Consider the following 22,333-nt stretch of genomic DNA (forward strand, 5'->3'; position numbering starts at 1 on the left):
TGTAATTTATCCCATCAGATAAAGCATGAAAATAAGTTTAATTTGACACCTAATTCACTTTCATATCTCAAGTATTTAAAAAGTTATGGCCATTTTCATACTCGGAAATGAGCATCTTGTTCCCTATTGATTTTCTATGGACATAACAAAAAAGTTGTGATCGTGAACAGTCAAAAGCCCATAACTTTCTTAAAAATTAAGAGAACTGAATGAAATTTTCAGTTATCATAGATTGAAGCATTCTGAAACAAATATAAAATAATCTTACTTGGATGACCTGAAATTAAAGCATATAATTAGTTAGTTACCTAATTGTAGCTAATTTCAGACTTCAATTACTAGATCTAAACATCTATCCATTTCTTAATAAATGATTAACATTTTTAAATAGCCTAAATGTCCAAATAATATTCACAAATAATTCACAATAAAACATGATTTTTAAATCTCATTTACATTAATTTATAGGCCAAATGGAAGGAATTCAGTGTTTAATTGCTGTAAATAAATGCCCATTTAAATCAGCTTTCCAGTGGGTCCCTGTGGAACGCGCTGGTTTAGAACGTTCACATTGCGGTAGATTTGTGCCCCAAATGCCCAGAAAAATACTGCGCGATATAATGGGCCCAAAATGAGCTTCTCGCAATATTAAACTTTGTATAAAGGGATCTTTAGAAGCCCTTTTTAATGTAAAAATATACAACCTACCTTCTGTGGTTTGCTTTATGAGACCCTGCGGTTGCTGGCGGTCGCGGGTTTAGAGATTGATTTTTAAACTACTATAACTATTATTCAAGGCCTTTAAACCTAATAATAGCTTTTGCGACGGGGTCTTTCAGCGATTTTTCGTTAATAATTAACTAGGCTGAACATCTTCGATTTGAACAGCCTAGAGAAAATCGCGTTTTAAACCCGCCCCCTCTAAACGGCGCCAAAATCGCGCACACCCGCAGCGGCAGATTTTCAAAGACGCTTCAGGTAGGCTTTGCAACATACCTATAAAATGCAATCATTTATTTTAAACGGATCACTTCCACTGGGCAAATTTGCTCTTAATAAGGTCCTTACTCGTCTGCACTACGTTACATTGTGTAACATGACCGATTACCTTCCACCATTCACCATTCATGTGCGTGCGTGTGTGGTTTGCAAAATACACAGCTGATGGAAGTGATCGTTGCAATCACAACCTTTAGTGGAAATGAGAAAGTGGAAGAGATAGGTCCATCCTAACATCTAATCTCAACACTGAATTGTGAATCATACCCCATCTGTTAGATGGGGGTCTTAAAGATTGCGGAGTCAGGGGATATGGCGAGAAGACAGGAACCGAGTACTGATTGTGGATGATCAGCCATGATCATATTGAATGGCGGTGCTGGCTCGAAGGGCCGAATGGCCTACTCCTGCACCTATTGTCTGTTGTCTATTGCCGATTGTCTATTGTCTCAGCAAAACAATAAATACATTTTGTGGCACAACAGAATTTAATGTACTGGGTGATTCAAGTGTAATAAACAAAGCAATCAAAATAAAATAAAGGAATTCAGGCTTTTCATATCCCCATTGAAAACTGAAACACAATCAATGAAAAGACTACTTTTTATCTCCCTGAAGGTTGGTGGATTTAAGTTTGTTATCCCTAAATATTGTAACATGCAATTTAAAATGAACGTTTTCCGGATGGTATTTTTTTTGATTAATTACATAAAAGCCATCAAAGTAATTAAATCAAACAAACAATAATTACTGTCTGAATAATACAATTGTTATTTATTTAAATATTAAAGGTACAATTAATTTTGAAATGTGGATTCGGAATCTAGTTATGTTGACGTCATTATGTCTAGCATATTGGAATTTACCCGTTAGACATATACTTAATCATATGTGTCATTTTCAAATAATATTTATGTGTGTTTATATATTTAGAAAGGGAAGGTTATGTTTTTCATGCCATTCAATAAAATCAATGCCACTGAACACTTTTGTATTCCCCTGGCAATGTATTCTTCTTCGTGTCGGGAGATCTAAACTGTACAACTTTACTGAAGATGATGATTGGATAGGTAGTAGTGGGCAGAAAGCTATTGTAAATTAACAACAGATTGGTAGATAAGGACAATGTTGACCTTTGTCCAAATACTGATACCGAGGTGGCCCTCCCCCGCAGATGGCCTTCCTTTCTTTGTGTTTCAATAATCCACTCTTTCCACTCTCGGTGTTTAAAAAAAACAACCTATATTAATCACCTTAAAGTGAAAGGTTTGGATGCAGAATGTGGTCCCCATGCGAGTCCGGCCACTTTCCCCCATTGGATTCGAGCTGGAACCGAACTGGTTCCGATTCACTGGCATTTCTAAGGCCGTAACGCTTCAGTAAACCCTTCAATCGCAGCATGGCCGTCCTGACAACCGCCAGCCAGCTGGTCATTATATTTCACAGTCCCGAGCAAAGTGCGTTTTCTATTTTTGCTCTTCAGGTCAATAATTTTGGAAGGAAAGATGTGACGTTCAAATATTACATTGTCCTATTGCCAACGATGAAGCCAATATTTGGTTGGTTGAGTTCCCGGTCTAATGTTTCCTTCAGCAGAAATTCTGAAGTTGTATTTGAGCTTCAGTTTCGAGTAACACATTGATTGTAATTTTATTGATATTCAAAATAATGACCTCGTCCTTGTACTTCGTTGTGTGAGATTACAGTTTCTGACATTAAAAAAATCCAGAACGACACATTATGGTCAGCGAAATAAATTCAGGTACTTATAATTTGCACATATCAGACAATGTTGTATACCAGGATGACTTGGTTGCGATCATTTCAATTCACCATGTGCTTAAACACGATGCATGGTTGTAGTCACTGTTCATCTCCTCGTTAGTTTGACAAAAATCATTCGCGATAAATTTTTTTCCGTTAAAATATTTGGAAGTGTGAAACAACGCTCTCAACTGTTGTCCAGAATTGATGTCAGCATTTATCAAGAAATAATTAAAAAATAAGACGATGTCATGAGACTATTCTGAAGATAAAATAACTAACTGAGAAGGAAATGAAAGCCAACAAGCGAATCGGAGATTCAAAACTCTGCTGGACTAGAACTGATGCGAATCTCTACAAATTCACCCAGATATTGCTGGACAGCGTTACTGCCGTTTCATTCTGAACCCATTTCTACTTTGTTGGTACTAAAACGATGTTAAATATACTGGACAGTCATATTTTGCATAAAATAATTAAACATGACCATGTTCTCGTGAAGCTCCGGGTTGCAATGCACAGATTTATATAAAGGACATTATTTTCAGTTATTTGAGGCTACATGCTAACTTTTCGTGGCCTTTCTGCAACGTACACATTGACTGTAATACTATTGGCATTACAAGTGATACACTTCCCCGTTATATTTCGTAGCATTTCGCTTTTCTCTGGCCCTTGGGAACCAGGGAATTTATGTTAATCGCCTTTTGGATATTAATCAATGTCCACGTTTTTCACACTCAAGGTACATTTCAACATATGGAAACTACTGGAAAGCGAGTGCTTGCAGCGATGGGGCTCTGGTCCGATCAGATTTTCCCAGGGAGGAATGGTGCTGGGACTCTGGCTGGGGACGCGGTTCCACCTGCTGCCACCTGTTAAAGGCGCAGTCCGGGGCTATAAAACCAGGCACTGACAGGCTGTTCGCCGCACTCCCATTGCACCAGCCATCCCGAATCAAACCCCGCTACTTCCCTCAACGATCAGCGGCTGGGGTTCGCTTCCAGCGGGGGCGCCGGTCAAGATCGACAGCTTTGCTTGCTGTGCGATCTCCGCCGCTCTGCTCTGCTCTGCCGCAGCAGACAACGGGAGGGCCAGTCTCGAACCGGGATCAAACCTGGAAAAAAAAGTATTCTCTTCCACAGTCCGTTACATTAAAACAATCACAACTGTTACAAGCGGATGTGTTATTGTGAGAATCGTCTACAGCCGCCCCACCCCGTCCCCGCAGTTGGAGGCCGGGACCCCAGGTCCAGGTAGCGACACCCCGGGGCAGGTGAACAGGTGAGAGGCAGGTGCGAAGCTCAGGCTCCGGAGCGGATGCCGGCCGGTTCCCCCAGTCAGGGCGAGGCAGCCGGGGCAAGACTCCAAGCATCTTCGGACGGACACGGCGCCGGGAGAAGCAGAGATGAAATCTAACGGGTCGGCCTGCGCTCCGCCATCTGCAGCGGAGCTGGACGCCGGCGAGAGTTGCGAGGCGGGTCTGGGCGGCGCTGACAGGGCGGAGAGCTGCGTCCGCCAGAGGATGGCCGCTAACGCCCGCGAAAGGAGACGCATGCAGGGACTCAACACCGCCTTCGACCAGCTCCGCAAAGTGGTGCCACAGTGGGGCCAGGACAAGAAACTTTCCAAATACGAGACACTGCAGATGGCCCTGAGCTACATCATGGCCCTGACCCGAATATTGACCGAGGCCGAGCGCCACGGCGGCGACAGGAGCTGGATTCACATCCAGTACGAGCACGTACAGGGGAGCGAGGACATGCAGACTTACGCGGAACAGCAGGCATTGGAGAAGAAGAACTGTTATACGGACAGCATCTTCCCCTTCAACCACGACACTTACCCGATAGTCAATTAAATTGCCAGTGGCAGAGGAAGGCTCGTACAAACCTTGAACAGAAACTGGCGATGCTTCAGTTTAAATGCACCAGTCCTGCTGGCGATTGTATGAATTTAGACAAGTTTTGTAGTAGTGAGATTTGATTCGCTGTGATATATGTAAATAGCATACAAAATACGTTGCTGAACTTATCACGTTGCTACAACGTTTCCAATACACTGGTTTCATATGTACATACATTTTACTGAAGCAGTTCCCTGTAAAATTAGGAACACAATTCGACGTTTGCATGCAAATAATGACTTTTAGAGTAGAAATTGTTAAAGGTTTTATAAAAGGCTTTATATGGTTTTTTTTTAAAGTTCTGATTGCTATATGTTTGAATGACTGGGTTGAAATTAATCTTTCTGCTTGAGATCAGACTTTGAAATACATTCTATGTAATTCTTGTTGCTTTCTTGGATGTGATTAAATATTTAAACCGATAAATGTGTGGATTTATTTTTGTGGGGGGGGGGGGGTGGGGGGGGGGGGGGGGCAATATGAAGCGTTATGTGATCTTCTTTTGCAGGCGAGAATGAAGGGGACGGGGTTTCCATGGAGATTTCCTTTAACTTTTTCTCGTCCATTCCGATGTTTTCCCTCGAGTCTGTGCACAGCTGGCTGCAACTTTCCCTCACTGGCAGATTTCAAAGACAATCCTCCGTGTCAGAGGATTGCCAAGTTACCAGCTATCTCCACATTACTGCATTTCTGCAGGTACAGAATGGTCAACTATTGATGCCCTCCACATTGCCATTACCCTCTTCACCTTAGAGAGCATCTCGGTAACATAGAAACATAGAAAATAGGTGCACGAGTAGGCCATTCGGCCCTTCGAGCCTGCACCGCCATTCAATATGATCATGGCTGATCATCCAACTCAGTATCCTGCAACTGCCTTATCTCCATACCCCCCTGATCCCTTTAGCCACAAGAGCCACATCTAACTCTCTCTTAAATATAGCCAATGAACTGGCCTCAACTACCAACTAGAGTTCGTTTCTCCACTGCTTCCCTGAAAAATGCAAATTTGAACATTGAAGGTGGTGCGTGATTTAGCCATATTCCCTCACAACAGGCTTGACTACATCGAGCACAGTTCAAGTTCTGCACAGGCAACTTCTCCGGAGAGAATGAGTGGATGTCGCTTCGGGTTGAGACCCGAAACGTCACCCATTCATTCTCTCCAGAAATGCTGCCTGTCCCGCTGACAGCATTTTGTGTCTATCTTCGGTGTAAACCAGCATCTGCAGTTTTCCCTCCTCCACAGTTTAAGTTCTTCTGACAGAGTTATTGACCACTCAAAATCTTCAGTCAATTTTCACTATCAACTCCTTAAACCACTCTCCCCATACTTCAACTTCTCCCCTGCAAGAAACAGTCCCCCCTCCCCATGGAATACGATTGAGCTTATCACTAGTTTCTGCTCATTCCATTCCTTGACACTGGGGCAGAGTCCCCAAATTGTTACCATGCTCAAGCCCTAAACTGAATCTTTTCCATTTCAGGTCACCTAATGTCCTGTGTTCCCTGATCGCTCTCTTTCTGATCCTCCTCTACCCTCACATTTTGACTTTCCCACATCTCCCACTCCCTACAGATCCCACCTCACTCGTTTCATTGTTTGGATTGCTCCACTCAATGCAAAGGCCCTTATCAAGGTTAGACGTGGCATTTTTGTGTGACTAGGACCATGCTGAACAGCATCTCAACCTATCTAGAAACAAGAAACTGCAGATGGTGGTTTACAAAATCAGAAACATAGCGCTGGAGTAGTTCAGTGGATCAAGTCACTTTTAGTCAAGTAAAGTCACTTTTATTTCTATAGCACATTTAAAAAACAACTCTCGTTGACCAAAGTGGAGGTAATAATGTTAGACAACAGTGGTTCATAGATTAAGTACATACATAAATACATACATATAGCCTTCCCTCAGAGGACGTCAAGAAAGACTTGAGAGTAAAGATGAGTTTTAAGTCTTGACCCTTTTGAATCGATGGTGGGGGCAGTTCTGATGGGAGGAGGGACGCTGTTCCACAGTCTAGGAGCTGCAACCGCAAAGGTGCATCTCAGAGCACATGTATAGGTGACATTTTGGGTTGGGACCCTTCATCCGAGTCTGTTTCATGGGGAGATAATAGAAGCAAATTAAGGACATGAAACTGTTGCAAAAAGCTTGAAGATTGTTTGCTACACCCTTTCTTAGCTGATTATCAAACCTGTCAAAACACACACAAAAAAACAAGTGCTGGAGGATCTCAGTGAGTCAAGCAGCATTTGTGGAAGAAATTGGACAGACCTTTCAGGCCTTGACCAATCTTCAGACTGATTCTATCTATTTCCCTATCCATTCCAATCAGTCTGAAGAAAGGTCCCATCCTGAGACATTATCTGTCCACTTCCGTGCTCAGATGCTGTCTAACCCGTTGAGTTCCTTCAGCATGTTGTTTTTTTGCTCAAGATTCCAGCATCTGTAGTTCCTTTTGTCTCTGTCAAAATACAGTTCTGAATATTTCTAATACAATTCTAAACTGTTCAAAGACTAATCCACACAATAAAGCAAAATTGTAAATGTAAACAAAGGAAAGTATGAGGGGCATGTCATAGAGTTACACAGCTCAAAAAGAGGCCCATCGGCCCAACTTGCCTATGCCAACCCATAAGCCACATATAAGCTAGTCCCATTTGCCCACATTTGGTCCGCATCCTTCCAAATCATTCCTATCCATGAACCTGTGCAAATATTGTTTAAATTTTGTTATATGCCCCAACTACTTCCACCGGTAGCTCATTCCATATATCTGTCAACCTCGGTATATAAAGGTTGCCCTTCGGGTTCTTATAAGTCCCCTCTCACCTTAAACCAATGTCTTCTAATTCTTGATTCTTTACCTGCGAAAAAGACTGTACATTCACTCTATCTATTCCCCTCATGATTTTATACGCCTCTATAAAATTACCCACCAGCATCCTGCGCTCCAAGGAATAAAATCCTAACCTGCCCAGCTTCTCCCTATAGCTCTGGCCCTCGAGTCCTGGAAATATCTTGTTTTCACTTTCCTCTTTGCAGCTGAATGGGATCTTTCCTGTAGCAGGGTGACCAAATCTGAATCCAATGATCCAAGTGTGGCCTCACCAATGTCTTGTACAACTGTAACATAATGTTCCAACTTCTGTACTCAGTTCGCTGACTGATGAAGGCCAGAGTGCCAAAAGCCCCTTCACCACCCTACCTGTGGTGCCAATTTCAGGGAAGTATGCACTGGTACTTGTAGATAGCCTGGTTTTAGCCTTTAACCAAACTCTGTTAGCCTTTCCTCAGCCCATTTGCCCACCTATTGTAATTCTTGATAACCATCTTCACTGACTACGAAACTGCCTATTGTAGTGTCATTTGCAAACATGCTAATTGTGCCTGACCCTGGACTGACAATAGATTATTTTGAGGAACATAGAACAGTACAATATTAGAAAAACAAAAAAACACAACACTAAATGTTGGAGTAGCTCAACAAGTCAGGCAGCATCTCTGGAGAATATGGATAGGTGATGTTTCAGGTCGGGACCCTTCTTCAGATTGATTGTGGTGGTGAGGGGGGGAGCTGGAAGAGAGGAGGGGCAGGACAAAACCTAGCAAGTAATAGGGGGGGGGGGGGGTTGATCAGCAGATGGCTGGACAAAGGCCAGAGATGAAAAGACAAATGTCCCCCCAATGGATGCAAGGGACCTACATATTGATTGGGGATGATCACATTGAATGGCGGTGCTGGCTCGAAGGGTCGAATGGCCTACTCCTGCACCTATTGTCTATTGTCTATTAAAGGTTGAATAATATTGTGTATTTAACTATCACAAATTTGTTTAGATCATTGGCATAATTTTTATTATTAATGTTGTGGATGGTTGGTAGTTTTTACTGAAATATGGGTTCTTCAATATGTTAGAGAACTAATCCCCCTGGCCCCGCAATATGTTAAAGAGGACCATCAGCACTGTGGATTATATCCTCATTTGCAAGACTGAATATGCTTAACTAGTACTTTTTTTTAAACAAAGAATGGGTTGTCCCAATTCCGAAGAGTTCAGTGAATCACTAACACTGTCAACAGCTATTCGTAAATAGAAATAGCTGGCACAAAATAATTAATGATCGCTTTTTTTCCAGCACAGTATATTTTCTTTTCCCTAAGGATACAGCTAAATAAATGTTTTCCAACATATTCCCTAACTTTTACAGAGATTAATTACTTATAAATAGAGCAATATTAGCCATGGTTATATTTCTTGTAACACTCTACCCTGAGGTATAAAACAGAAAGCTATGGCTAGGGCTATAAGTTCTTTAAAAAAAAAATTGCATACAACTTTGTGATTGTTTATGTATATTAAATAAGGAGTTTCAAATAACTATGAGTAAACTGCAGTTAAAAACTCAGTCAGTCACAAATTATTACAATTATTCTAATTACCATTTCAGATTTCAAAAGGTATATATAAAATAGTTCTGCTTGTATTTTATAGAAAGCTTAAACATTGTAAGTGTTCCCAATGTAAGATGGTTTGCTACTCCTTCAACAGGTGTTATTGTCACATCTAGGGATAAAATCATACCATCATACCACTTGGAAACAGACCATTCAACCATCATGTCTATTCTGACTCATCCACATTAATCCTCTTCCAGCACTTGACTTATAGTCCTCTGTGCCTAATCAATTCAATTCAAGTGCTGTTAATGGGAAGAGTTTTCATAAGTGCATAAATTCATGAATTACAGAAGCAGAATTAGGCCATTCGGCCCATCATGGCTGATCTATCTTTTCCTCTCAACCCCATTCTTCTGTCTTCTCCCCATAACCCCTGACACTGTACTAATCAAGAATCTGTCAACCTCTCCCTTAAAATTATCAATTGAAATGGTCTCCACAGCCATCTGTGGCAATGAATTCCATAGATTCACCACCCTCTGACTAATGAAATTCCTACTCGTCTCCTTTCTAAAGGGCCTGTCCCACTTACGTGTCCTTGGCACGCAAATTACACAACCTCGTGGTCGCGTTGAGCCGCGATGGTCCCGCGAAGGTCGGGCACGATTACATGCGTACGCACAGCCGCTTCGGGTCAAGACCCTTCTTTCAGACTGCAGAAGAGTCTCGACCCGAAAAATCACCCATTCCTTCTCACCAGAGATGCTGCCGGTCCCGCTGAGTTACTCCGGCATTTTGCGTCCATCTTCAAATGATGTCACGTGCTCCAGACGTCACGCGCTCTATTCTAGTCCTCTCGATATTGCATTTGCCTTCCTTACTTTTAGGGAATCCTGTACCAGCACTCCCAAGCCCCTTTGCACCTACGATTTCTGAATTCTCTCCCCATTTAATAAAATAGTCTACGCCTTTATTCCTACTACCAAAATGCATACCTGTAACTTCACAATTTGCTACGCTGTATTCCATCAGGCACTTCTTTGCCCACTCTCCCAACCTGTCCAAATCCTTCTGCAGAGTCCCTGCTTTCGAGAAAACTGTTTGCCCTATTACAGTAAACACAACTGATGGTGGTGATATCAATGCCACTTAACTCCACATGTGACTATGGTTCAAAAGAAAGTCTGTTCAATTGATTCAAGAAAAAAATCAATTTCTGTGGTGCTAAATATTTGGATAAAATTACAATTTGTGTAATGAGTTTCTGTGCAATACCAGCTTCGATTTAAATCAAGGTTTCAAAAGTTTCAAAGGTCTTTTATAGTCACATTTACTAATTATTGTACAATGAAATGCAAATTACCATACAGCCATACGAAAAATAAGCAAGAAGACGCACATCTACTTAAAAGTTAACATAAACATCCACCACAGCGGATTCCCCACATTCCTCACTGTGATGGAAGGCAAAAAAGTCCAATCAGATGAATATATCAGAGAGAAAGAGCACGTTTAATGATACACAAAAGATAATATTATACTTTGTCTAGGATAATATTATCGAGGCTGTTCACAATGATCATGGAAGTAGATCTAGAATGTAAAATACTTAGTAGTAAGATTTACTAGATCTTAGTAGATCTAGAACGTAAAATAAAAGTAGATTCATTTCGGCATTCATTCATTCAACGGCAGCGATGGCCGAGTGGTTAAGGCGTTGGACTTGAAATCCAATGGGGTCTCCCCGCGCAGGTTCGAACCCTGCTCGCTGCGGTCTTCAATTTTATTCACTAGAGTTTAGAAGGATGAGGGGGTTCTTATAGAAACATATAAAATTATAAAAGGACTGGACAAGCTAGATGCAGGAAAAATGTTCCCAATATTGGGCGAGTCCAGAACCAGGAACCACAGTCTTAGAATAAAGGGGAGGCTATTTAAGACTGAGGTGAGAAAAAACTTTTTCACCCAGAGTTGTGAATTTATGGAATTCCCTGCCACAGAGGGCAGTGGAGGCCAAGTCACTGGATGGATTTAAGAGAGAGTTAGATAGAGCTCTAGGGGCTAGTGGAGTCAAGGGATACGGGGAGAAGGCAGGCACGGGTTATTGATAGGGGACGATCAGCCATGATCACAATGAATGGCGGTGCTGGCTCGAAGGGCCGAATGGCCTCCTCCTGCACCTATTTTCTATGTTTATCTATTTTTGGCCAAATGTCAATGATAAAGTTTAATTGTGCTGGATCTGGTACCATCAGATGCTGCTTCATTACTTCTGGTAGGTGAGGGGAAATACACGTTTGTCTATTAGACTTGACAAGTGTCCAAAGTGTAACATTTTGAAGGGAACTGCAATGGAAAACATTCTAAAAGGTTGTTAACTTATTTGGATGTGTGTGCAACCATTGAAGCATTAGATTAAATGTTGTAAGATCTTTGGCATAGTGTTAAATTAGTGAAAGCTAGAGATTTTTGTCAAACACTCGGACCTCGAGTCCTGGCAATATCTTCAGAAATTGCGGCATGTTGGGCAAATGGTAGAGTTGCTGTCTTACACGCTTGCAGCGCCAGAGACCCCTATTTGACCCTGACTACGGCTGCTGTTTGTATGGAGTTTGTACGTTCTCCCCGTGACTTGACTGGGTTTTCGCCGAGATCTTTGGTTTCCTTCCATAATCCGAAGATGTACAGGCGTGAGGGTTCATTGGTTTGGTATAAGTGTAAATTGTCCCTAGTACGTGTCGGATAGTGTTAGGGTGCGGAGATCGCTGGTCGGTGCGGACTCGTTGGGCCGAAGGGCCTGTTTCCGCGCTGTATCACAAAACTAAAACTTAACTTCTAGTAATTCCATGAAGTACTAAAGCAGATGAACTGAAAGCAGGTTTTAAAGCATCATAGATTTGGGGAAATGTTAAATGATTACACTTGAAAACCAATATCCAATCACATGCCATCCATCTGCAAAATAGTTTACATCAAATTTACTCAAATTAAAAAATGAGGAAATTAAATACAATAAGTCAAGAGGAATCATTTTGATTAAGAACTTGGGCTTCATGATCTGATGCTTACTGCTTCCCCAAATGTCACATGATACTATTTGAATTACCAATGGCTGTGCAAAAGAGCCATTTTAGCACCAAAAACGTGATGCAGCAAAGACTATGACTAGAGATCTTCTTTCAAAATGTTCTTGACAAACTGTAAAATCTAAACTGTACTGACTGTGACAGACATTGGCGAGGTTGTACATTTTCCTGATGAATTTTTAAACTCTCTGTCACCACCTGGTGTACCAGAGGATAATCTTTAACAAAAAAGAGCTGCAATTATGCTATTCAGGAATTTGGATCCATGAATGCAATGCAACTGCACAAGATTATCAGTTCAAACATTACCACCACATGTAACTGAGGCTACAATAATGACTGGTAATGCTGTTGGGGAAAGTGTCTTTATCTTTCAGATACCAATTATCCCATCTCACCTAACATTTCCATTCAAGTGACTTCAGGCCCCTCTCAGTTTTGCTGTGAGCATTGATAAGGTACCAGAGCAATTGTTAAAAGTTATTAGCATTAATTTTAAAACTCAACGCTTTTCACATGATTAGTTATTTGTTCATTATTGATATAAAAATAATCGATACATTATTCATGGAGTTAGCCCTTTCATTATTTGTAAATCTTTAGATATTTAAGTTAGATTTTATTTCATTTACAAGGAGTGTTAGAAACCCAATTGCATGTAAATCAATGCAAACAACATGATTGCCAGCATTCTACCTGGAGTAATGTCAGGTATAGCATCTGATATATTTATAAAATGTTTTGGGGTTTTCTTTAATGTTGTTCACCGGTGACATTTTGTGCCCTTTTGTTGTCATCCAAGTTTTAAAAAAGTATTCCCTATACTCTCCATACACCGACAGGACCTTCCCTGTTTTCACTTCCCAAAATCTTCATTTTTCCCTTGCATCAGTCGATATCCCTTGATATCCAGCATTTGTTGGACTTGTTGTTCTTACTTCTCTCCGTCAAGGGAACAGGTTGGGCCTGAACTCTCACTACTCTTTTCTCCTTTTTAGTGATATTAAAATTGACCGTCCCTCAATTAAGGATCTCAATTTAGAGTTTACTGCACGGAAACAGGCCCTTCAGCCCAACGTGTCCATACCGACCAAGATGCTACCTGACCCACTGAGTTTGTCCAGCAGTTTGTTTTGACACTTTTCGTTCTTACACCAGAGTTTACTGAATACAGTGTCCATGCTGTTGGCATCAAGGTCCTCGATTCATCATACCATCGTTTGGCACAACAGTTCAGCGGTAGAGTTGCTGCCTTACAGCGCCAGAGACCCATGTTAGATCCTGACTATGAGTATTGTCTGTATGGAGTTTGTCCGTTCTCCCTGTGACCACATGGGGTTTCTCTGGCTGCTCCATTTTATCCCACCCTCCAAAGATGTGCAAGTTTGTAGGTTACTTGGCGTCATTAAAAAAATGGTGCCAGTTTATGGGGGGTGATTGCTGGTCAGCGCAGACCCGTTGGTCCAACGGTCCTATTTCCATGCTGTATCTCTAAAGTCTAGTCATATGTGATCATCAAGGGTTTCACATGATTGAAGTAGTCCCCTGGGAAATTGAAGGATGTTGTTAAAATAAAATGATTTTCCTAATCCAATGGATCTTTTCCAAATCTGCCCTCGCCATGGGCCAGGGAGTTACAATCCCCCCCCCCCCCCATGCATTCCCTTTCTGATTTACTGGTTGTCATGGATATAAAATGGAACTACTTAAGTGGTCTAGAATCTGAAATGCCAGAAAGGTATTACGCCGTGTGGAGACAAACATTACCTGTATTCTAAAAGGGCTTTCTCACGGTGCGACCTGAAGCAAGACTTAACAAGAGTTTAACATCGTGGGAACCTCCTGCGATAACAGTACGGCATTCATGGACCACCGGGGACCTCCGTGGCGCTAACGGCAGGTAGTCGTGTAACTTTGTAAGGTCGGGAGAAAATTCAAACATTTTCCCATCCACATCCCATCCACATCCACAAAATTCAAACATTGATAGTTTACGATTATTTAAATGGTAAATGGAGCTTCAGAAGCGTTTTCATTTTGCATGTTAAAACCCACCTGAGAACCATGGGCGATTTTGCAATTTTACTGACGGATTTTTAACTTTTAATACTTTTTATATAACAAATGAATAAAGATAAAAAGTCAATAATGCCACTTTTGATGAAATGCAGCGAGCAAACGCGATAATTTCCGATATTTTGGATCTTTAAATCTCCACGGCAAATGTCCGCTAACCACTTCCGCTGTTTTGACACCTTCAGCTCCCTCTTGAATTTACCTTAGTTTCTATCTTTTGTTTGGACTGTAAATTTAGGTAGCTGTTCCTCACGGTCACCCCGACTGGTAAAGTTAATTGCAGCTCAAAAACGGGCCGTTTTCGATGTTTTTAACGGGTGTGAAAGTGCGTGTTTTCCCATTCACTAACATGTACCGGAAGTGACGCATGTACTCCAGTTAAAATTTTCGGTCACGTGGGTGCGGATCTACGCTCCAGTGACCTTTCGTGAAATCACCCTATAGGCAACGTTTCGGGCCGAAACGTTGCCTATTTCCTTCGTTCCATAGATGCTGCTGCACCCGCTGAGATTCTCCAGCATTATTGTGTACCTTCGATTTTCCAGCATCTGCAGTTCCTTCTTAAACACAAATGCACCGAATTCCTCCAGCACTTCGTGTTTTGCTCAGTATTCCAGCATCCGCTGTCTCCCGCGTCTCCAATAAAACAAAACTACTGTAAAAAGGGTGAAGAATAGGGGCAGAGATAGATACATTCCTGATGAGTGCGGCTGTCAGGAGGTTATGCGGAGAAGGCAAGAGAATGTGGTTGAGAGGGAGTGCCCATCTGTTACTATTAATTGGACAGTTCGGTCTGTGAAACGCAACACGCCAGCCCCGACATTAAGTGTGTTTCATGTTTTTCCTTAATGCCAATCCATGTAAATTCACAACTTGAAAACTTGTTAGAATAAATAAAACTTTATTCACAAAATAAACAATCCATTAATTCTTTACAAGTGCAAGCTTACATTGAAATATTTGACTCAAGCCAAAGATGTGTTCTTCCTGCACTTAATGTAATATTGAAGCTTGTGTAAATTGATTCGGTGAATCTCTTCGTAACTCCTAAACATCCTGAAAATAATGTTCTATCTCACATTCAGCAATGTGAAAAATATTTGAAAACAAAATAAAAGAAACTGCTGTTTTGGAGCAGTTGCTATCTTTGGTGGATTAATACTCAGGTATGTGCAATAATTTCTACAGTGACATGTTACCGAGCATAATAGGTAAACATTAAAAAAAACTTGTAAAGGTTTACTCTTTAGTTGATTGAAAGTTCTCTTCTGTGTGGATCCATATACATTTTCGGTTTGAGGTAAAATTGTCCCGTGTAAAATGGAGGGGATGTTTCACTCATCACACGAGTAGGTAGCCATGTGGCTAACTTTAACACCAACCAAAGCAGTTAAAGAAAAAGAATGACAGGAATCTCACAATCAATGGACCTCTGTGATTAGCCATTTCAAACTTAAAAGCGTAAATTACTCACAAAGCAGCTCTGAAGGAAAGTTAACCTTTTTAATAGACAATCAAAAAAACATAGTAATTTAATTGTTATAAAGGAACACAAAAACATGAGTAAATTTGTTCACTGCAGTCAAAGGATTTAACTGGTACATACAACTTAATGCATTGTACCAGCATGTAATATCATAATAAAGAAACACGGGGTAATTATGTGATGATTTGGTGTAGCGTGAATGAGCTTCAGAGAGCCATGTGCATGTGAAAATAATCTGCTTGCCTTGTCAGAACCAAACATTTCATATCGCTCTCTTTAATACGGATCACCTTTTCCTTATCACATTGCTTTTAAAAGCCTCCGTAAAACAGAACATTAACAGACATTCAAAATTGTTGGCGATTGACATCCAATGTGCTTTGATTACGGAACACCTAGTAACATATTTCAACTGTGACATTGTTAACATTTACATTCATGAATAGCATTTTGCCATCATATTAAAAAGGAACTATAGAAATCATCATATTGCTTCTTTGTAGTGTCTACATGCTAATTAAATATAATCATTTCAGCCGTTGCATATTGCATTTGCAAAGGTACTATGCTCTTGAAAAACAACTTATGTAAACCTTGATCATTTGACATCTATTATGTTCACTTTTCAAAGTTTTGCAGAAGCAAATATAATTAAATAACTCCATCAGAAACATCACAGTTCATCACTTTCCATTGCATTTTGTTTGGCTGGAATCTGTGGGGTGTCTACTGATGTGAAAGCAGATTTAAAATCAAGTCCTTGGCTGGTAAGAGCAGCATATCGACTGCTTGGAGATTGTACTTTCCTTATTTGCTGCTTAATGTTCTGGTGCCACTGAGCTGTAACAAAAAAAGAGACTCAATCTGAGCCTTTACATTGTGATGGAGAATTTTAGTGATATTCTAAGTGATTTACTACCTGACCATTAATAATTGATTCTGATCATAAAATAGAAAGCATTTGAAAGTAACGTTGGAAATTGATAAGCAGATAAATAGCAATCTTGGTAAAGAAAGGTCTATGTAAAACTATCCTGCAGGAAACATTCACTTGCCTCTGAAGAACACAATCTGTCAGAAAGTTGTTAATGTTGTCAAGCAATCGCCATCCATAGTCAGGGTCAAACTAGGGTCTCTGGTGCTGTAAGGCAGAAAGTCTGCTCCACCGTACCACCCTACTATGGGCGTATCTACTCTGATAACTGTTAAGCAGTGAGTATTGAGATCAATACTAACCATATAAATCCAGTCTTGCTGTGCAAGATGCAATTCCTGCTTCATTTTTGGCAGACACTGTATACCAACCAGCATCCTCCTTCTTGGTTGGCTGGATCAGAAGACAGACATATCCTGTAGAATCTCGGTGCAAGCTGGGCAGGACAAATGCATGGATTTAGTTAAACACATAAAACAAATTGGATATGTCCATTGAAAAAATATACCAGGCAAACAACTTACTGACTTCAGGCACCTGAAAGGGATTCATGCCTACAGAGAGCTTATTGGAAACATAGACATTCTTAAATCAGGTGCTACATTGTACTCACATTGACAATGTACCATTCTGGCAGGTGTAGATCTCAAGGGAAAACAAACTAATATTTTTATCTTCTGTTGTCCTTTAAAAGTTTCCCAATCCTGGGGCGTCCCAAACATCTTTGCTATGTTATACTTCTTCTCTTTAATTTTCTCTTTGACTTCCCTTGTCAGCTACGGTTGCTTCTTACTCCCCTTAGAATCTTTCTTCCCCTTTGGAATTAACTGATCCTGCACCTTCTGTATTATTCCCAGAAATAATTTTACCAAACCATATTTTGCATAAACGGCAGTATACCGCACTGTACGCAGTAGTTCAGGCACACCTTATTCTGTCTCTGTTGGCAACGATCGTCTCATTTTCTTTCTTCCAATAGATAAAGGGAGGTGGCATGCCCATCACTCTGCAGTCCAATCTAACTGGATGGCCCTCTGCAACTCCTGTGTTCTGCAGCTTCTCAATAAACACTGGTTGCCTTGTAATTTCTTTTGCTGCAAAATCAAACCAAACATATAGAAACAGAAGAATAGAAATGTACTTTAGAACATTGCATAAGTTTTATAATACATCTCCTCGTCCTATTTTTGTTGCAAATATATTAACTTATTATACCTCCTGTGTCCATTGGTCTTCCTGTCAGGGTAATAATACCATGAATTGTTTCAGTCATGTTAATACATTTATATTTCCACATTTTAATGGTCAATTGGGAGAATTCACAGAAACAAAGCTGTAAAATGATTCTTTCTCTTTTGAAAAAGACTACAACATTGTCAGTATCATGGGTAGAAGTGTAGAATGCCACAAAAATAACACAGACCAAGATTGCACTCACATCTAGTGAGGTCATGATTTGTTTCTGCCTTGTTCCATTGTCCCTTGCTAGGGGTGACATAGAATCAGGAGATGTAGAGTCAGTATGGATAGAGCTGAGGAAATATAAGGGTAAAAAGACCCTAATGGGAGTTATCTACTGGCCCCCCCAAACTGTAACCTGGATATAGGGTGCAAGTTGGATCAAGAGTTAAAATTGGCGTGTAGCAAAGGTAATGCTACGTAATGCTAAGGTGGTTATGGGAGATTTCAACATGCAGGTAGACTGGGAAAGTCAGGCTGGTACTGGACCCCAAGAAAGGGAGTTTGTGGAGTCCCTCCAAGATGGATTCTTAGAGCAGTTTTTACAGGAGCTTAACAGGGAGAAGGCAATTCTAGATATAGTGTTGTGCAATGCACCGGATTTGATAAGGGAACTCAAGGTAAAGGAGCCATTCGGAGGTGGTGACCATAAAATAATAAGTTTTAATCTACAATTTGAGAGGGAGAAGGGAAAATCGGAAGTGTCAGTATTACAGTTGAGCAAAGGGGACTATGGAGGCATGAGGGAGGAACTGGCCAATGTTGACAGGAAAGAGACCCTAGCAGGGATGACAGTAGAACAACAATGGCAGGTATTTCTGGGAATAATACAAGGTGCAGAATCAGTTCATTCTAAAGAGGAAGCAAGATTCTAAGTGCAGTAAGAAGCATCCGTGGCTGACAAAGGAATTCAAGGACAGTATAAAAATAGAAGAGAAGTATAACATAGCAAAGATGAGCGGGAAGCCAGAGGATTGGGAAACTTTTAAAGAGCAACAGAAGATAACTAAAAAGGCAATACGGGGAGAAAAGATGAGGTATGAAGGTAAGCTAGCCACAAATATAAAGGAGGATAGTAAAATCTTCTTTAGGTATGTGAAGAGGAACAAATTAGTTAAGACAAATGTGGGTCCCTTGAAGACAGAAACAGGTGAATTTATTATGGGGAACAAGGAAATGGCAAACGAGTTGAACAGGTACTTTGGATCTGTCTTCACTAAGGAAGACACAAACGATCTCCCAGATGTACTCGTGGCCAGAGGACCAAGAGTGACGGAGGAACTAAAGGAAATTCACATTAGGCAGGAAATGGTGTTGGGTAGACTGATGGGACTGAAGGCTAATAAATCCCCAGGGCCTGATGGTCTGCATCCCAGGGTACTTAAGGAGGTGGTTCTAGAAATTGTGGATGCATTAGTGATCATTTTCCAATGGTCTATAGATTTTCCTGTGGATAGCTAGGAGGGTAGCTAATGTTATCCCATTTTTTAAGAAAGAAGGGAGAGAGAAAACAAGGAATTATAGACCATCAGCCTAACATCGGTGGTGGGGATGATGCTGGAGTCAAATATAAAAGATGAAATAGCGGCACATTTGGATAGCAGTAACAGGATCGGTTTGAGTCAGCATGGATTTACGAAGGGGAAATCATGCTTGACTAATCCTCTGGAATTTTTTGAGGATGTAACTAGGAAAATGGACAAGGGAGAGCCAGTGGATGTGGTGTATCTGTACTTTCAAAAAGCCTTTGATAAGGTCCCATTTACGAGATTAGTGGGCAAAATTAGGGCACATGGTATTGGGGGTAGGGTATTGACATGGACAGAAAATTGGTTGGTAGACAGGAAACAAAGAGTAGGGATTAACGGATCCCTTTCAGAATGGCAGGCAGTGACTAGCAGGGCTCGGTGCAGGGACCGCAGCTATTTACAATATACATTAATGATTTAGATGAAGGGATTAAAAGTTACATTAGCAAATTTGCAGATGACACAAAGCTGGGTGGCAGTGTGAACTATGAGGAGGAAGCTATGAGGATGCAAGGTGACTTGGACAGGTTGGGTGAGTGGGCAGATGCATGGCAGATGCAGTTTAATGCGGATAAATGTGAGGTTATCCATTTTGGTGGCAAGAACAGGAAGGCAGATTATTATCTGAATGGTGTCAAGTTATGAAAAGAGGAAGTACAATGAGATCTGGGTATCCTTGTACATCAGTCATTGAAAGTAAGCATGCAGGTACAGCAGGCAGTGAAGAAAGCTAATGCCATGTTGGCCATCATAACAAGAGGAGTTGATAATCGGAGCAGAGAGGTCCTTCTGCAGTTGTACAGGGCCCTGGTGAGACCGAACCTGGACTATTGTGTGCAGTTTTGGTCTCCAAATTTGAGGAAGGACATTCTTGCTATTGAGGGAATGCAGCGTAGGTTCACCAGGTTATTTCCCGGGATGGCGGGACTGTCATATGTTGAAAGAATGCTTGTATACACTGGAATTTAGCAGAATGAGAGGGAATCTTATTGAAACATATCAGATTTTTAAGGGATTGGACAAGCTAGAGGCAGAATGCAATTTCCCGATTTTGGGGGAGTCCAGAACAAGGGGCCACAGTTTAAGAATAAGGGGTAGGCCATTTAGAATAGAGATGAGATGACAAAAACGTTTTCACCCAGAGAGTTGTGAATCTGTGGAATTCTCTGCCACAGAAGGCAGTGGAGGCCGATTCTCTGGATGCTTTCAAGAGAGAGTTAGATAGAGCTCTTAAAGATAGCAGAGTCAAGAGATATGAGGAGAAGGCAGGAACGGGGTACTGATTGTGTATGATCAGCCATTATTACAGTGAATGGCGATGCTGGCTCGAAGGGCCGAATGGCCTACTCCTGTCTTACAACAATGTATCTCCTGTAATCTCCGTAAAGAGTAAGATTAAACACTAGATAGACACAAAATGCTGGAGTAACTCAGTGGGACTGGCAGCATGTCTGGAGAGACCTCATCTCCAGAGATGCTGCCTGTCCTGCTGGGTTACTCCATCTGCTGTTCCTTCCTACACAAGACTAAATACTTGACAGTCATTACTACCAGCACTTATGGGAATAGAGAAATAGGCTGGTTGCATTTTCCATGGGATACACAAGTGGTAAAACTCTCAAAGAGCATCAGTCCTCCCCAACCTTTATTTCTCTCTATCACTGTAAGGGTGAAGTCTGTTGTAAATGCAGCACAGGAACCATTGGCAGCTGAATGCTCTTTTTCAGAATGCTCCTGTCAGCTCACAGGCAGCTAATGATTTAATACACTGTTTGGGGTATTTTTAGGAGCACTTTTGCACAGCTGTTTGGAGTCAATTTACCTATGCTTGTGAAGCAACCCCATTTTGCACCAACAACTATCTTAAACTTCAGCAAAAAAGGTGAAATGCAATTTCTACGGATATTTGTAAGTACTTTTTTTCATATGGTGTAGAGTGGTGTAAATTCAGAAACATTACATCTAAAAGGTTGTGTTTGTAAGAAGAAGGGGAAATCTAAAGGATGAATAAGTAATACGTTATTTTAGTTAAGCGTAACAATAGATATAAATGAAAGATAAGTAAAGGAAGCTGCGGTACAAATCAGCCAGAATTGGCACTGCCCCAATGGAGTTAGAAGTCTGAAATAACATCATACACCACTAGAAGTAGTAATAGAGCCATGTAACACAGAAACAGGCCCTTCGGCCCAACATACTCATGATGCCCCATCTAGGCTAGCCCCATCTGCCCACGTTTGGCCCATATACCTCTAAACCTTTCCTATCCATGTACCTGTCCAAATGTCCTTTGTTGTTATAGTACCTGCCTCAACTACCTCCTCCGGCGGCTCGTTCCATACACTCACCACCCTCTGTGTGAAAAAGTTGCCCCTCGGGTTCCTATTAAATCCTCCCTTCTCACAAATCTATGCCTCTGGTTCTTGATTCCCCTACTCTGGGGAAAAGACTGTGCACCTAACCTCTCTATTCCCCTCATGGTCTTATACATGCCTATAAGATCACTCCTCAGACTCCAATAAAGTCCAAGCCTACCTAACCTCTCCCTATAGCTCAGGCAGTCAAATCTTGGCAACATCCTTGTAATTCTCTGCACTCTTTCCGGCTTAACACCATCCTTCCTATAGTAGAGTGATCAAAACTGAACACAATACTCCAAATGCGGCCTCACCAACATCTTGTACAACTGTAACATAACATTCCAACTTCTATACTCAATATGCTGACTGATGAAGGCCAATATACCAAAATCCTTCTTGGCCACCCTATCTACATGTGATGCTACTTTCAAGGATCTATGTACCTGCACTCCTAAATCCCTCTGCTCTACAATATTCCCAGGGCTTTGCCATTCACTGTGAAGATCCTGCCCTGGTTTGACTTCCCAAAATGCTATACGTCTCACAT

The 22,333-nt window shown here is 41.2% G+C and overlaps 2 protein-coding genes and 1 non-coding gene across 11 annotated transcripts in view; 2 read left to right on the plus strand and 1 right to left on the minus strand.

The window, feature by feature from the left end:
• Positions 1-3,664: 3,664 nt before the first annotated feature.
• atoh7 (atonal bHLH transcription factor 7) lies at positions 3,665-5,095 on the plus strand. Its single transcript, XM_033034246.1, has one exon. It carries the CDS (start codon positions 4,172-4,174, stop codon positions 4,622-4,624), a length of 453 nt encoding a protein of 150 aa, XP_032890137.1. The 5' UTR covers positions 3,665-4,171; the 3' UTR covers positions 4,625-5,095.
• Positions 5,096-10,767: 5,672 nt separating this feature from the next.
• On the plus strand, positions 10,768-10,849 carry trnas-uga. The gene has a single exon. It is a non-coding gene; the product is annotated as a tRNA-Ser (tRNA).
• A 4,273-nt stretch (positions 10,850-15,122) lies between these two features.
• The window catches only part of mypn (myopalladin), a 129,795-nt gene continuing 122,584 nt past the window's right edge, over positions 15,123-22,333 (minus strand). For all 9 annotated transcript variants that reach the window (XM_033034247.1, XM_033034249.1, XM_033034251.1 and 6 more), the window contains 3 exons: positions 17,587-17,752; positions 16,961-17,094; positions 15,123-16,564 (listed from right to left, as the gene is read on the minus strand). In XM_033034247.1, coding sequence (XP_032890138.1) covers positions 16,398-16,564; positions 16,961-17,094; positions 17,587-17,752 — 467 coding nt within the window. In that variant the 3' untranslated portion in view covers positions 15,123-16,397. The remainder of the gene's footprint in view (positions 16,565-16,960; positions 17,095-17,586; positions 17,753-22,333) is intronic.

Source organism: Amblyraja radiata, chromosome 15, assembly GCF_010909765.2.
Source record: "Amblyraja radiata isolate CabotCenter1 chromosome 15, sAmbRad1.1.pri, whole genome shotgun sequence".
In the NCBI taxonomy this organism is placed as follows: domain Eukaryota; kingdom Metazoa; phylum Chordata; class Chondrichthyes; order Rajiformes; family Rajidae; genus Amblyraja; species Amblyraja radiata.

Bases quoted from the DNA above. Each gene is read 5' to 3' on its own strand.
- atoh7 (XM_033034246.1), top strand. From the start codon at position 4,172: ATGAAATCTAACGGGTCGGCCTGCGCTCCGCCATCTGCAGCGGAGCTG.